The sequence below is a fragment of the Akebia trifoliata genome, unplaced genomic scaffold, assembly GCF_017979445.1.
Source record: "Akebia trifoliata isolate Shusen 1 unplaced genomic scaffold, ASM1797944v1 Contig00288, whole genome shotgun sequence".
In the NCBI taxonomy this organism is placed as follows: Eukaryota; Viridiplantae; Streptophyta; class Magnoliopsida; order Ranunculales; family Lardizabalaceae; genus Akebia; species Akebia trifoliata.
The window spans coordinates 2,668-15,281 of record NW_028236936.1 but is presented as its reverse complement, the minus strand read 5'-3'; the positions used below and the strand labels follow the sequence as shown (position 1 = coordinate 15,281).

Genomic DNA, 12,614 nt, shown 5'->3' with positions numbered 1-12,614 from the left:
ATTTTGGACCATTGATTGCCTTACTATTGAGGGGATCATAGTAATTTATGATCCTAAGTATCCAACTACATCAGTAACTAGCAGTTGAGAAGCATCCTATATTTGCGATTTAGGAAAATGACCCACAATTTAACGGTGTTGATTCAATGTGCATCATTGTTCCATCACTAATTTCAAAAATATTTGGTAAAACTCGGTTAACTCGGACGAAATTTTGATATTTACATATCAAAATAATATATATATCAAAATAAATAAATTAAATATTTACATTGTTACGTTGTTTCATTTACATTGCATAAATGCACTAAACTTGTAAATCCACCTTTCACTTCAATTTCTTCTTGAATCGGATAATTTTTTTTTCAAAACCTTGATTTTTGTTCTTCACTTGATGGAGAAGATGAAGAAATAATGGAGAAGATTGATTTGGAGGTGAAATAATTGAAGAAAAAGGTAAAACTCGGTTAACTCGGACGAGATTTTCAAAATCTCGTCCGAGTCAACTCGTTTGTCTCGCGAGTTAATGAAAAAACTACATTTTCTCGGTTATCTCGTTCGTCTCGAACGAATTTTGCGAAAATATCGTCCGAGACGACTCGCATAACTCACGAGACGCGGTCGTCTCATAACTCATTGTGAGTTGGTCTCGTTCACCGTTGATACCGAGTTAACTCGGGCGATACGTCTCGGTCTCGGACGAGTTTTAAAACCATGTCGTCGATAGGTTTAATTTGAACGAAAATAGCATCGTCGTCGATGGGTTTAGGTTGAAAGAAGAAAGAGAGAGAGAAAGAGAGAGCGTTGTGTGGGGCTCTGTCAACAGAGGAGAGAAGAGGGCATTTGCGTCTTTTCATATGAGATGTTTTTCGGTAATTCGCGTCCCGCAAACGCAATTTAAAAAAGCTCTAAAATACAGCTTTTCACATTTACGTTTAGAAATGCAATTTGGTAACGCAAAATCATAACGCGAAGCTTGCGGTCCGTTTGATTCAGCTTCAAAACACAACTTCTCAACACAGACGCAGTAAAATTTGCGTTTTGAAGCTGTATCAAACAGCCCCTTAGATGCTGAATTATATTTGTTACACATTGTTGAAGCTAGTAAATTGTCTTTGTTACCCTTACAATCATATTATACATTATTTACATATTTTAAATGCCTATTTCTTATCAAACACGATAAAATATATTATTTTTAAAAAATTAAAATATAATTATTTTTAAATAATAAATAATATTCAAATCTTCAATTTATAAATAATAATTTCTATTTAAAAAGCCCACAAATTTCAAATTAAAAATAATAATGTTATACAAATCACCAAAATTTGAAATCAACATTAAAAGAACTTAATTTTGGATGAATAATTTTCGATAGAAATGAAGGACGTGTAATTATAAAAGCACCCTATGAATTAATAAGGGCAACCCACACCATAGCCAATTTTTTTTGTTTTGTATGGGTTAAAGTTTTTGAAATGAGCAAATTTTTAGTGAGGATGATCTATATGGTCTAAAGATCATCTTCACAAAAAATCAATCAATTTTGAAACTTCTAACTCGTCAAAAATAGTTTTTATTTTTATTTTTAAAGGGGATGATTTATGGTTTTTGAACTTGTTTTGATAAGGTTAGAAGTTTCAGGATGTGCTGATTTTTGGTGAGGATGATCTATTCACTTTAGAGATTATCTTCATTAAAAATCAACTTATTCCAGAACTTTTAACTCATATAAGACAAAATAATTTAGCCATGGTGTGGGTTTATTAATTTGTTGGGTGCTTATATACTTATCCATGGGATATAAGAGGTAATATCCTTTTAAGAATAAGGGCATACTTGTCCGTGTCAAAAAAGTGAAGTGCTTACCGCTTCAGCATTTTTTTTTAGTTGATGGTGCGAATGAATAATTCAGTTGGGACATGATTTTATCCCTCCACAATGTGCACCCCTAATTTAAATTGGATGCATTACAACATTTTCAATGTATAGCAACGGTTTATAGCAACGGATCGATGTTTCAACTGCAGTATGATACGTTTTTTGTAGCGTATATCTTAATCTGTCGCTATAGGAGACACATTCACACCATCTTCCAAAAAAAGAAACGTTTTGGCAATGGATATTTTATTCGTTGACACAGAGGACATATTGAAACATTTTTTACAACGGATGATTGTATCCGCCGCTACAGGTGACACTCATTCGAAGAAAGAAATATTTTTTGTAGTGGATATTTATATCCGCCACTACAAGGGACACATTGAAATGTTTTTTGTAGCGAATATTTGTATCCGCCGCCACAGGGGACACACACTCATACTCTTATTCGAAGAAAGAAACGTTTTTAGCAGCGGATATTTTTATCCGCTGATATAGGGGCCACATTTTGTAGCTGATATTTGTATCCATCGATACAGGGGCCACATTTTGCAACAGATATTTATATCTATCCACTACAAGAAAAATGATATATGCCAACGACTTGAAACGACGGTCAGCTAAAATCTGTCGCTGTTGAATCTCCTCACGGGGTCTGCAAATATTTCTCTTCGATCTGCTCTCTCTCTCTCTTCAATTTGCTCTGATTCTCGTATTTCCTTTTATTTATCTTTCCTTAAGTAATATTCGCTCTCTCTACTCAATCTCCTCGATCTGGTTCATCTTTTCAAATGGATACATCAAGGTAACTCTCTCTCTCTCTCTGCGATTTTCTCTTCGAGCTGCTCTCTCTCTTTCTCTCTTCGATTTGGTCTGATTCTCGGATTCCCCTATATTCATCTCTCCTTAAACAATACCGCGCCTCTCTACTCGATCTCTTCGATCTGGTTCATCTTCTCTGATCGATCCATCAAGGTAACTGTGTGTGTGTGGATCTAGGGTTTGTTGAAGATGAGAAAGTTTGATTTTATTTTTTTTACTGATTCAAGAGATCTAGGGCATTAATTTTTCAGGTAATTAGAGAACTCTGTAGAAATCACATTGAGATTGAAACTTCAAGAAGTCCAATAATTTGATTAAAGTTGCTGTTAGTTTGCTTGGTTGATAATAAAATCAGCTCAAAGTGCATCATCTCCAATTCATTTTTGCAGGTAATTTCATTTTCCTAGCAATGTGTATAAATGAGATGTTTCGGTTTGGAGAAAATTTTATTGCTGATCTCAATTTCTATAATTTTAATTCAATGTTTGGACGAAATCAGATTTCAGGTGACCACCATACCCAATTTTGCTTATCAAATCTGAGAACTCGCTCAATTTTTTTTTTTTTTTTTTTTTTAAAGCGTGTTTTTGCATAATATTTACCCACAAGAGCACTATTGTAATTTGGTCGTTTGATTTTATTTTTCTACTAACCTTGTTTGAATGATTAGTGAACAAATCTTTTATATTTGGATTCTTATATATTATAGTTGGTTGCTAATAAGCATGGATTCTAGTTTTCCTAATGGGACTCCAAGTAAACACCATAGTGTGCCAAATTTGTGTCTATTAGGAATAAAATTGTCCAATTTAGACTCTTAAATCATGTTTCTGACTTAAAAAAAGTAGGTTATAAAGAGCAAGATCACTACAATAAATTATCAAAGTTTCACCACATAGCCACAATGATGGGTGGTTCTACCCCTAGAAATCTCAATTGTTTGGATTTCGGTTCTATTTTTACGATTTGTTGCATTGTGAGTTCTTTCACCTATCACTATCAAGAACCAAAAGTGATGTATGAGTGTGTGTGTGTGTGTGTGTGTGTGTGTGTGTGTGTGTGTGTGTGTGTTTATAGTTGAGCAATCAACAAATGATTTGTATAAATTTTTTGTGAATTTAGATAGTGGATTTTTTCTTTCTTTATACCATAATTGTAGCGTTGAGTAGATTATTTTGAAGATAAAAGAGATGTATGATCTTCAATTGTAAAAAGATTGTACATGCTTTTTTTTAAGGATTTTGTTTTTAGGTGGGTTTCAATCATTCACAGCTCCATCTAGTTTCACTGATGTATAGCTTGTTGCTTATCCTGTTTTTTTTTTTTTTTTTTTTTGAAAGTATAATTTATTAAAAAAGAAGAGCAGAAGAACGAGATCCTTTTAGTTTTTTAGGGGCTAATATACACATACCCCTTGTTTTGGTGGTCAGTTATTTCAATACCAGTTTTATTTTTTAGTTAACACCCTTAATTGTACCTAGATTAAAAGGTTCAATTAGGCTATTTGTTCTGAGATGTTATGTGGAGTACATAATTGAATCCTCTGTACCCTTTATGCAGGCTAAATATTGGAAGCAATACGTGGAGGTGCACATTGTTGTGAGTAACGGTGATGTAACAAAGCAGATATTCAATCAGTGTTTATTAAATTGTCATTTAGATTTCTCTTTGGTAAGTGTTTTTTACTTCACCATGGTTCAAGTTTATGACATTAAGAAAAAATTTCAATATAGGAGATCTTACATATTGTAGCTATAGATAGAGCTGAATGGTGGAATGGAATCGTGCAAACCAAAGTATTTCTTACTTAAGTTTGCCATTGTTTTGAAATAAATGAAGTCTCTAGGACCCCATTTTTCACTCCACAGTTTATAAAAAGCTTATCTTGCTTGCCATCTTTCGTTTTATGTTTCTCCACCGCTATAGAAATGTAGTCACTTGAGAACACATCTAGCCTCACATGCTTTGGACCCTAGCTCATATATTGTGTCAACAAGCCACAGATGATCTGCATTCCGTTCTTTAAATGAGATGGATTCATAGAATCTTGGCTTTCCTCACCTTTCTAGGAATTGCCCCCATTGCATATGTAGTTGACAACAAGTTTTTCAGCTTCTTTTGCTCAAGTATCCCTATTCTTAATGTGATTTGTCTAATATTTGAAAATATGAATCTATTTAACATTTGAAAATTCAAAATGTATACTCTATCTTATAAAAAATGTTATAATATTTATTTTTTCTCATTTAAAAGAATATTTATTCCTGCATGTTTTCCAGTTGTATTCGCATTTTTATGCAGAACATGCGAGGTAAAAAATTATTATGGCAAATCTTTTGTCTACCGCCCGAAAAATCATGTGTCGTAATAGTTATTACTAGTTATTGATTTGAAACCTTTACATTTGAGCAATTCTCATGTTCTTTCTTGAAAACCATTAAATTCCAATTAAAACATTTCTGTGATTCTTCTTCTATATGATGAGGTCAATAATGTACTAGGTCTTTTTCGTTTCCCAAGCTGTTGCATTTAGGACGTCGGAAGATCTTTTGTGCTTCTCTTGAATTAAACTTGTCAAGTTGAACTCATCTTCTAACACTTACTTTTTTCTGGTCCAAGATTGCAATTCTGGACCACGAAAAGAAAAAACGTTTTGTTTTGAGGAAAGATGGACTTCCAGATGCTGGTGAGTTAATTTCAAGTCAATGTTTCTGTCGCAAGTAAAACTAAAATGGTATCAACCAAGACATTCCAAAACATTGAATGTTTCAGCGTCAAATGTTCTGTTCTGGTTTCATCTGAAACCACATGCTACCAAAGATTCTGAAATGGCAACCAAAAAAAAACATTAAAGTTACGAAGTAATTCTCCTCTATCCTGAACAAGGTATTATGTATTGATATGTACTGTAATTTATTGAATAACACTTACCATTATTCCAGGCTCCGATAGGGTACATTATAATTCTAATAATAAGCAAGTCTCCTTGTTTAGAAACCTAAATGCTCAGCATAATTGTGTACAGTTCTCTAGAATACCATGACTACACATTGATTGCTCACTTGTTTCTTTCCCTCTACAGTGGTATGGAATCCTTGGGACAAGAAGGCAAAGGCCATGGCTGATTTCGGGGATGATGAGTACTAGCATATGCTGTGTGTGGAAGCTACAGCAGTGGAGAATCCCATCACACTGAAACCTGGGGAAGAGTGGAAAGGAAGGCAGGAACTATCTACGGTTCCTTCTAGTTATTGCAGTGGGCAACTGGATCCCCAACAGGTCCTCCAAGGCAGCTGAATGATCAAGATCTATCTCATGCATATGCTGTACAGGTACACTGCCCATACATTTGATTGTATTTATAGTTTTTTTTTTTGTTACTGGGCAGAGTTCTATAGGTCTTGTGTCTCGTCATGGAAGCATGGTGAACCAAAGTGTGCCCCTAATGGACCCTTTAGTCACACTCTTTGGTAGCATCCATGAAAAGCTTCCTGAGCAAGGGGGAGGGATGAATTCGTGCGACATGGGGCCAAATTTCATTGGACTGTGGCACCAGGCCATTTTATGACTTACAATATCCCTTCACAAATTTAAATTGTATGCAAAGGATTCTCCTACCCGTTGTCCAGTGGGAATAGTACATCAAGGAGGCCTGCACAACTATTTCGTCACAAAGGCATTACCAACGACAAGTGCTTTTGGGGGTTGAGGGCCCTATTGTAGGTTTCGGTATTGGCTTAGGAATGTATCATAAACTGGGAAGGGCAAGGCACGAACTGTGAAATACAGCTTGATGCGTGCGCCCAACATAGTACCCAATTAGGATTTAGAAAGAGTTTCAATTATTTGTTTGTGGGTTAATTGTCTTGGGTTTAGGGAATTCTTGTTAGTTTGTTGCGAGGGTTTCACCAAAGACATGTGCCTTTGGGGGTCGGGGGACCTTATTATGGGTCACAATATTGGCTAAGGAATAGGTCATAAAATAGGAAAAGTCATGGCATGAACTATGAAATCCAGCTTGATGAACATGCCTAGACATACTGCCCAGCTAGGATTTATAAAGGATTTCAATTATATGTTTCTAGGTTGATAATCTCGGGTTTAGACTATTGTGATTTTTTATATCTTGTTAATTGCTAGATCACATGGTGGAATTAACGGTTCTCATGGATGAGCCCTAGCTTCAGCGGTGGTCCCCTCCCCTCCCCTCCCTTTGCCTTAACCAATTCAGGGCACTGGCATTGCTTCTCCAAGATGGCGATTGGCTCCAACTCATCGTGAGCAACAAAAGTGGGATAGGGCAACTAAGGCTACAACAGGGGGCACTGTAAGTCCTTTTTTTATTTTTTGGATCGGCGGGGGCACTGTAAGTTAGCATTGATAATCAGATTTAGCTTCTGATTGTAGGATGTCATGCTTCGTGAATCAAGAAAGCCTCGTGGAGACCCAAAAGTATTGGCAGCTCAGTCAAGGGAGCAGTATTTTAAGGTATCTATATCTAATTGTTTAGGGTCCACTATGGCAGCTCATTAAATTTGTTTTCATGTACTTTCGGCGTGAGAAAATCAATAAGTTGTTTTCTATGTTTTGTAATTGTTGTGCAGTTGAAGAACAAGTTACAAATTCTCACTTTGGGCATAGGTAGTGTTGGTGTAGTTTCGGCTTATATATCTTATTCTCCAGAAATTGCTGCTAGGTAGGTATTAAACAGGCTTTATTTTGAAACCTGGGATATATTCTGATACTCGAATAATAAATTTCATTTGTCGGCCTTAACAAAATATTTCCTCCACTCACATGCACATAAAAAAATAAAAATAAAAATAAAAATAAAAGTAAAAATCAGATATATTTTGATATTCTTCTTCTGTATTCAGCTTTATTGCCGGGCTACTTGGATCTTTGGCATACATACGTATGCTTGGGAACAGCGTGGATTCTCTGGCAGATGGAGCTAGGGGTGTTATCAAGTATGTTACATATCTTTAACAGCACAAGTATTTAACAATACTCAAACTGAAAAATCACAATTTTTTTTTCTTAGCTTAGTATTACTGTCGTATGTTCTAATGTTGTTATTTATGCATCAAACCATCAAACTATATGCACACTGTGACATATTGCGAGGTTTGGTTTCATTGCATAATTTCAAGTGATAAACTAGGAAGAATTTTTTATTATTTATTAGGTTGTTCTCAACAGGAGCTTGTAACATGTTAAGGAAGTTTGTCATGGTCATATGACCTTTTAAGCAATTTGAGAACAAACAATGAGTCAACATGTTCTCTGAAGTCATAGAAAACCACAATATTTAAGGCAAAGAGTAAAGAACAACACATGGAAAAATTGGTAAAAACTTCAAATGAAAATCTAGTGTCTGGCATACACTAACCATAAGACCTTGATACCTTTATAAGCAGATCCTATTGTCGTTGTTGTTGTTGTTTTTTTTTAAAAAGCAAGTGACGCAGCAAGCTCGACTCCACAAAGGCTTAAATCAACTTCAGCTTCTTTATTTGAGAGGCTATCTCAAGTATGAGGCTGCGGGAATATGGTGAGTTATCCCCCCTCCCCCTCTCCCGGGTGTTGGTGTGTCTTTGCTGTTTCAAATGCTTGTGGTTTAACTAAGCCTATGTGATTCACTTGGCAGGTATGAACATCGGCTCATCAATGATATGGTTGCCTACGCAGTTAAGAGTGAAGGGGGATATGTTTGGGCATGCAAGAACTATGATGGAGATGTTCAGAGTGATTTCTTAGCTCAAGGTTTGTATTACTCTTTGTGCATGACCTTTTCAAATCCGTACAATACTACATAATTGTTGTATATTGTTTCTAAAGAGTCGTGTTCATCGACAACAGCCTTGATGCTTCTAGCAGCTTTATCTTCAACATCTCTTAGAACAAGTGTGACAGGGTCAAGATGAAATGATTTGGTTCCCAATGAGTCGTGATGATGTTTGTAAGCTGGTTCCAACACCAACGATCCATAACTTTTCAACTCTGCATCTCTCATTCGATCCAAGAATCTTCCGTACTCATTCGGTTCCCTACTATAATCGGGTAACTGGGATCTGGTAATGGTGATCGGATCAGGAAGACCAGGAACCACAAAGACCTCTAAATCAGATTTCACCTTCTCATGAGGGACGTAAGTTTTGATGGCTAGCATCATAGAGAGAGCGAACAAACAGGTGGAGTGAAAAGCGAGATATGGTATCTGTAGCCTCATAGCAACATCAGCTGGCCAACAATAGAACACATCGGATATGAAATAATCGGATGATTGAAATCATATGTTAAGGTTGATCATTTGGCATGAATCATCAAGTCGGTAGGGCCCGACATATGTTGTGACACATTCCAAAGCATGTAAATGACATAGTATTGTAAAACCATAGATCAGCCCCAGTGAATCCTTTTTTTCCCCCTATAGCCGGCCATGGAATAAAAACAGACTACTTATGTATCATAATCTGGTAATAGAAACACAATGAATTCTAGTAGAGGGGCATTTGAGTCTTTTCATATAGGTAATTGGGGTCATGGTCATCAATTTCAAAACATAGGGGTCTCTCCAATATTCTACAATATATGAGGGGGCTGGTGTAAAATAAAATTTTTTTTTCTTCAAAAACCTTTACAGCGACAGCCAAAAGCGTAGCTATAGAGTTTATTACTTCTTTTTAAAACGATACCCTATAGCGACGGCCAATACCGGCTATCGCTATAAGTCATGCACTAACGACGTCCTCGTAAATAGTTGGCCGTCGATATAGGATATAGCGATGGGACTATTAGCGACGACTACCGACGGCCTCCCTGGCCGTCGCTACATGTTTTTTGCTACGGTATTTGTCCCTATAGCGACGGTCACGGCCGTCGCTATAGCCCTATTTTACTGTAGTGATCGCTATAGATAACCACACTCATATGATACATTGAAACGTTTGGTGCAACAGATAATTTTATCCGCCGCTACAGGGGACACATTCACACAAATTTCGCAAGTATTGGATACAGTCTGAGATAATTCAGGAGTTAACAAAAACTTCGCAAGCATTGGCATTACTACAAGATGAAGCATCCGAGTTACGTAAATTGACGAACACTCAAAAAAGTGAAAATGTAACTTCCCTTCCCTTTTATATTGGTCGAATTTTGCATTCATTTTGGACCTTCTTTTAACTATGTTAATTGATCTGGTAGTGTTTCTAAATCTAATTGTGTTTTTTGTTTGACCTTATTGGAATGGCTTGGTTTGCGGGTGCAATTTGGTTTATATATATCTTGAAAAGGATTTTAAATGAGATCCAAATATCGATGTAAGTTTTTGTAGTATTTTTTAAGAGATTCGAATATTAGTGTGTGTTTAGGCGGCTACACAGTTCATTTAAGACCATCACTTTTGCTTTTGCTCTTCTATTTGGAATTGTACTTCCAATTTTTTGGTGCATAACATGTACAAGTTTCTGTCCAATAGAGCATCCATTATACCATACAGTAACCACCATTGAACTGGGCACGTTGTGCAACCGGAGGTTTCTCCTTTCCACATGATCAAGGTAAGTTAGGAATATCTAGAAGAGCTTGGAAAGTGTTGGTACCGATGCTGTTGCCCTGGGTCATATATTGTATATGGTAAAAGAGTTTCAAATGGGGCACAGAGTTTCATGGCTGTTGGATTGTTGCCATGTGTTAATCCAAGCCATTCATTCTTCTTTTTGAAGTGTATGTATAAGGGTGGCAGTCATAATTTATAACCATGCTTCAAGAGTAGTATAATTTCATGGAAAATTACTTTGTTCTGTTTGAGACTTGAGTAGGTGAGTGCCTTTGTGAGTTAATGGGAGTTCCTAGGACTCTTGGGATTCATCGCAAGGAAAATTACTCTTCTTTTGTCTTCTATATAATATTCTCTATCCCTCTGTCACAACACCCCCACTTTAAATGATTGTTTGGTTTTGTAGGTTTAGGGACCCACAACTGGATTGCTCTACATTAGAAAAAGCTAGTTACGGTCATTCCACATTGGAGATAAAGAATAGAACACATGCATTCTACCATTAGAACCCAAACAATGATGGGAAAAAGGAGGCAACAGACTCCGTTGTATTCCTCAATCAATATTGGTGAGTTGAAGATAGGATCTCTTATTTTATAAATTACTAAAAACATATATCTTCTATCAAAAATAAAAATGTGCTTAAGAATGTGTCGAAATATAAATACGAGTAAGTACAAAAATACCATTTATGATATTCATTTGGCTTATGTATGATATGCGAGTAAGTACTTTCAAAACTCTTGGTGGCTCTCGAAAACAATAAATTTATTGTATATTTGTTTTCAATGTATGCACGCAGGTGGAAGATATAGGTTAAAAGTAATATATATATATATATATTAAAAAAAAGTTAGCTATTGCAGTGGATATTAATATCCGCTGCTATTTTTAAAAGGATCTATTACAGCGGATATTACTATCCTTCGCTATATGTCTTATATTTTATTTTTTTACAAATGATCTATTGCAACGGATATTAATATCTGACACTATATGTATTATATTTCATGTTTTTTTTAAAATGATCTATTGCAGGATATTGAGGTCCGTCGTTATATGTGTTATATTTTTTTTATTTTTAAAAGTGACCTATGGTAGCTGATATCAATTTCCACCGCTATATATATAATAGCATTTGTTAAGAAAAGGACTTGTTGCAGCGGATATTAATTTCCACCGCTATAGTAGAAGAAGTTATCCACTGCTAAATCTAGTGACCAAGACAACAACGTTGGATCTTCTATCCGCTGCTCATTCGCCCGCTATAGCTTTTATCAATGGAAAAAGCACCTTGTAGGGACGGAAAAATCCACCGCTTTAGATCAGAAATGTTGTAATGATGACATACCCTTGACTATGGCCTTCTTTTATAAATCAATACTGAATTACGTAAAAGCCTTCATCTTCTAGAAAAACATAATCTTTGATTTTTCTCTCAAAATTTGTCATCCTAAAGCTCTTTACCTCTATGATAAGATATAATTTTTTTTTTAAATTCTACTCAACGTTTTCAATCTCCCCTTAGCCTGTTGTAGAAGATCCTTGCTTTTCTATAAAAATATATTTAAAGGTTGAAATAAATTGAATCTTATGATTAAAAGATGTCTGATTTGACGTAAATAAAGGATAGAATTAAGATGATTGTTTATGAGAATTTTGTTTAACGGGGTTTGTAATACAAGATGTGGACTCATGGCTAGGATTATCATGGTGGACCTCCATCCCTCTCAATATGGGCCCACCCAAAGCAGGATTGGGGCCTTTGGACGGGACTTGGATATTAGATTAAAAGAAAGTTTTTAATTTAAAAGGAACTAAATAAATTATGATATGAAATAGATCTAAAACAATCTAAAATTTTTTTTTTAAAAGTATAAATAATTTAAAATCTTTACTGATTACTATTATAATGATTCCAAAATTTGAAGAACGAAAAAAGGCTCTCACATTTAAATTTAGAGAGCTACTATTACCGCACCAACTTTTACTAATGCCACATCAAAAAAGCTCTCACATTGAAGAACAAAATGACCACTACAATATAAAATTACAATCCATCAACCCTTCCAACGATGTAAGTTTGTTGTCTCAAATTATCAAAATATTCTTTCAAACTTACCTTACCAAATATTTTATATTACAAAAAGACCCTTACAACAATATAATATACAATTAGATTATCTATTTGACTATTTTTAAAATAATTTCTTAAAACCAATTACAAAAAATTTAATCATAAAAAAATCCTAACTTTGGTAATACTTGTGCTGTGCATTTGCACATGCCACCTACTAGTAAATATAAAACTTAACATGAGAAAAAAAAAATTTATATTTTATAG

General features: G+C 35.1%; 1 protein-coding gene, 1 long non-coding RNA gene and 1 pseudogene across 2 annotated transcripts; 2 read left to right on the top strand and 1 right to left on the bottom strand.

Annotated features, from left to right (window-relative positions):
* Positions 1 to 2,460: 2,460 nt before the first annotated feature.
* Positions 2,461 to 6,465, top strand: LOC147381715 (uncharacterized). Its single transcript, XR_015174405.1, has 5 exons — positions 2,461 to 2,859; positions 2,958 to 3,095; positions 4,267 to 4,377; positions 5,326 to 5,392; positions 5,789 to 6,465. It is a non-coding gene; the product is annotated as an uncharacterized LOC147381715 (long non-coding RNA).
* A 386-nt stretch (positions 6,466 to 6,851) lies between these two features.
* LOC147381713 (protein CONSERVED ONLY IN THE GREEN LINEAGE 160, chloroplastic-like) lies at positions 6,852 to 9,330 on the top strand. Its single transcript, XM_086430053.1, has 8 exons — positions 6,852 to 6,866; positions 6,938 to 7,033; positions 7,114 to 7,194; positions 7,311 to 7,402; positions 7,584 to 7,676; positions 8,170 to 8,260; positions 8,357 to 8,472; positions 8,569 to 9,330. Exons 1-6 carry the CDS (start codon positions 6,852 to 6,854, stop codon positions 8,243 to 8,245), a joined length of 453 nt encoding a protein of 150 aa, XP_086286179.1. The 3' UTR covers positions 8,246 to 8,260; positions 8,357 to 8,472; positions 8,569 to 9,330.
* On the bottom strand, positions 8,480 to 8,938 carry LOC147381714 (UDP-glucosyl transferase 73CC6 pseudogene; annotated as a pseudogene).
* Positions 9,331 to 12,614: the final 3,284 nt, after the last annotated feature.

Coding starts and splice junctions, on each gene's coding strand:
- LOC147381713 (XM_086430053.1), top strand. Junction 7,034..7,113: donor AGGCTACAACAGGGGGCACT/GTAAGTCCTTTT, acceptor TTCTGATTGTAG/GATGTCATGCTTCGTGAATC. Junction 7,195..7,310: donor CAAGGGAGCAGTATTTTAAG/GTATCTATATCT, acceptor ATTGTTGTGCAG/TTGAAGAACAAGTTACAAAT.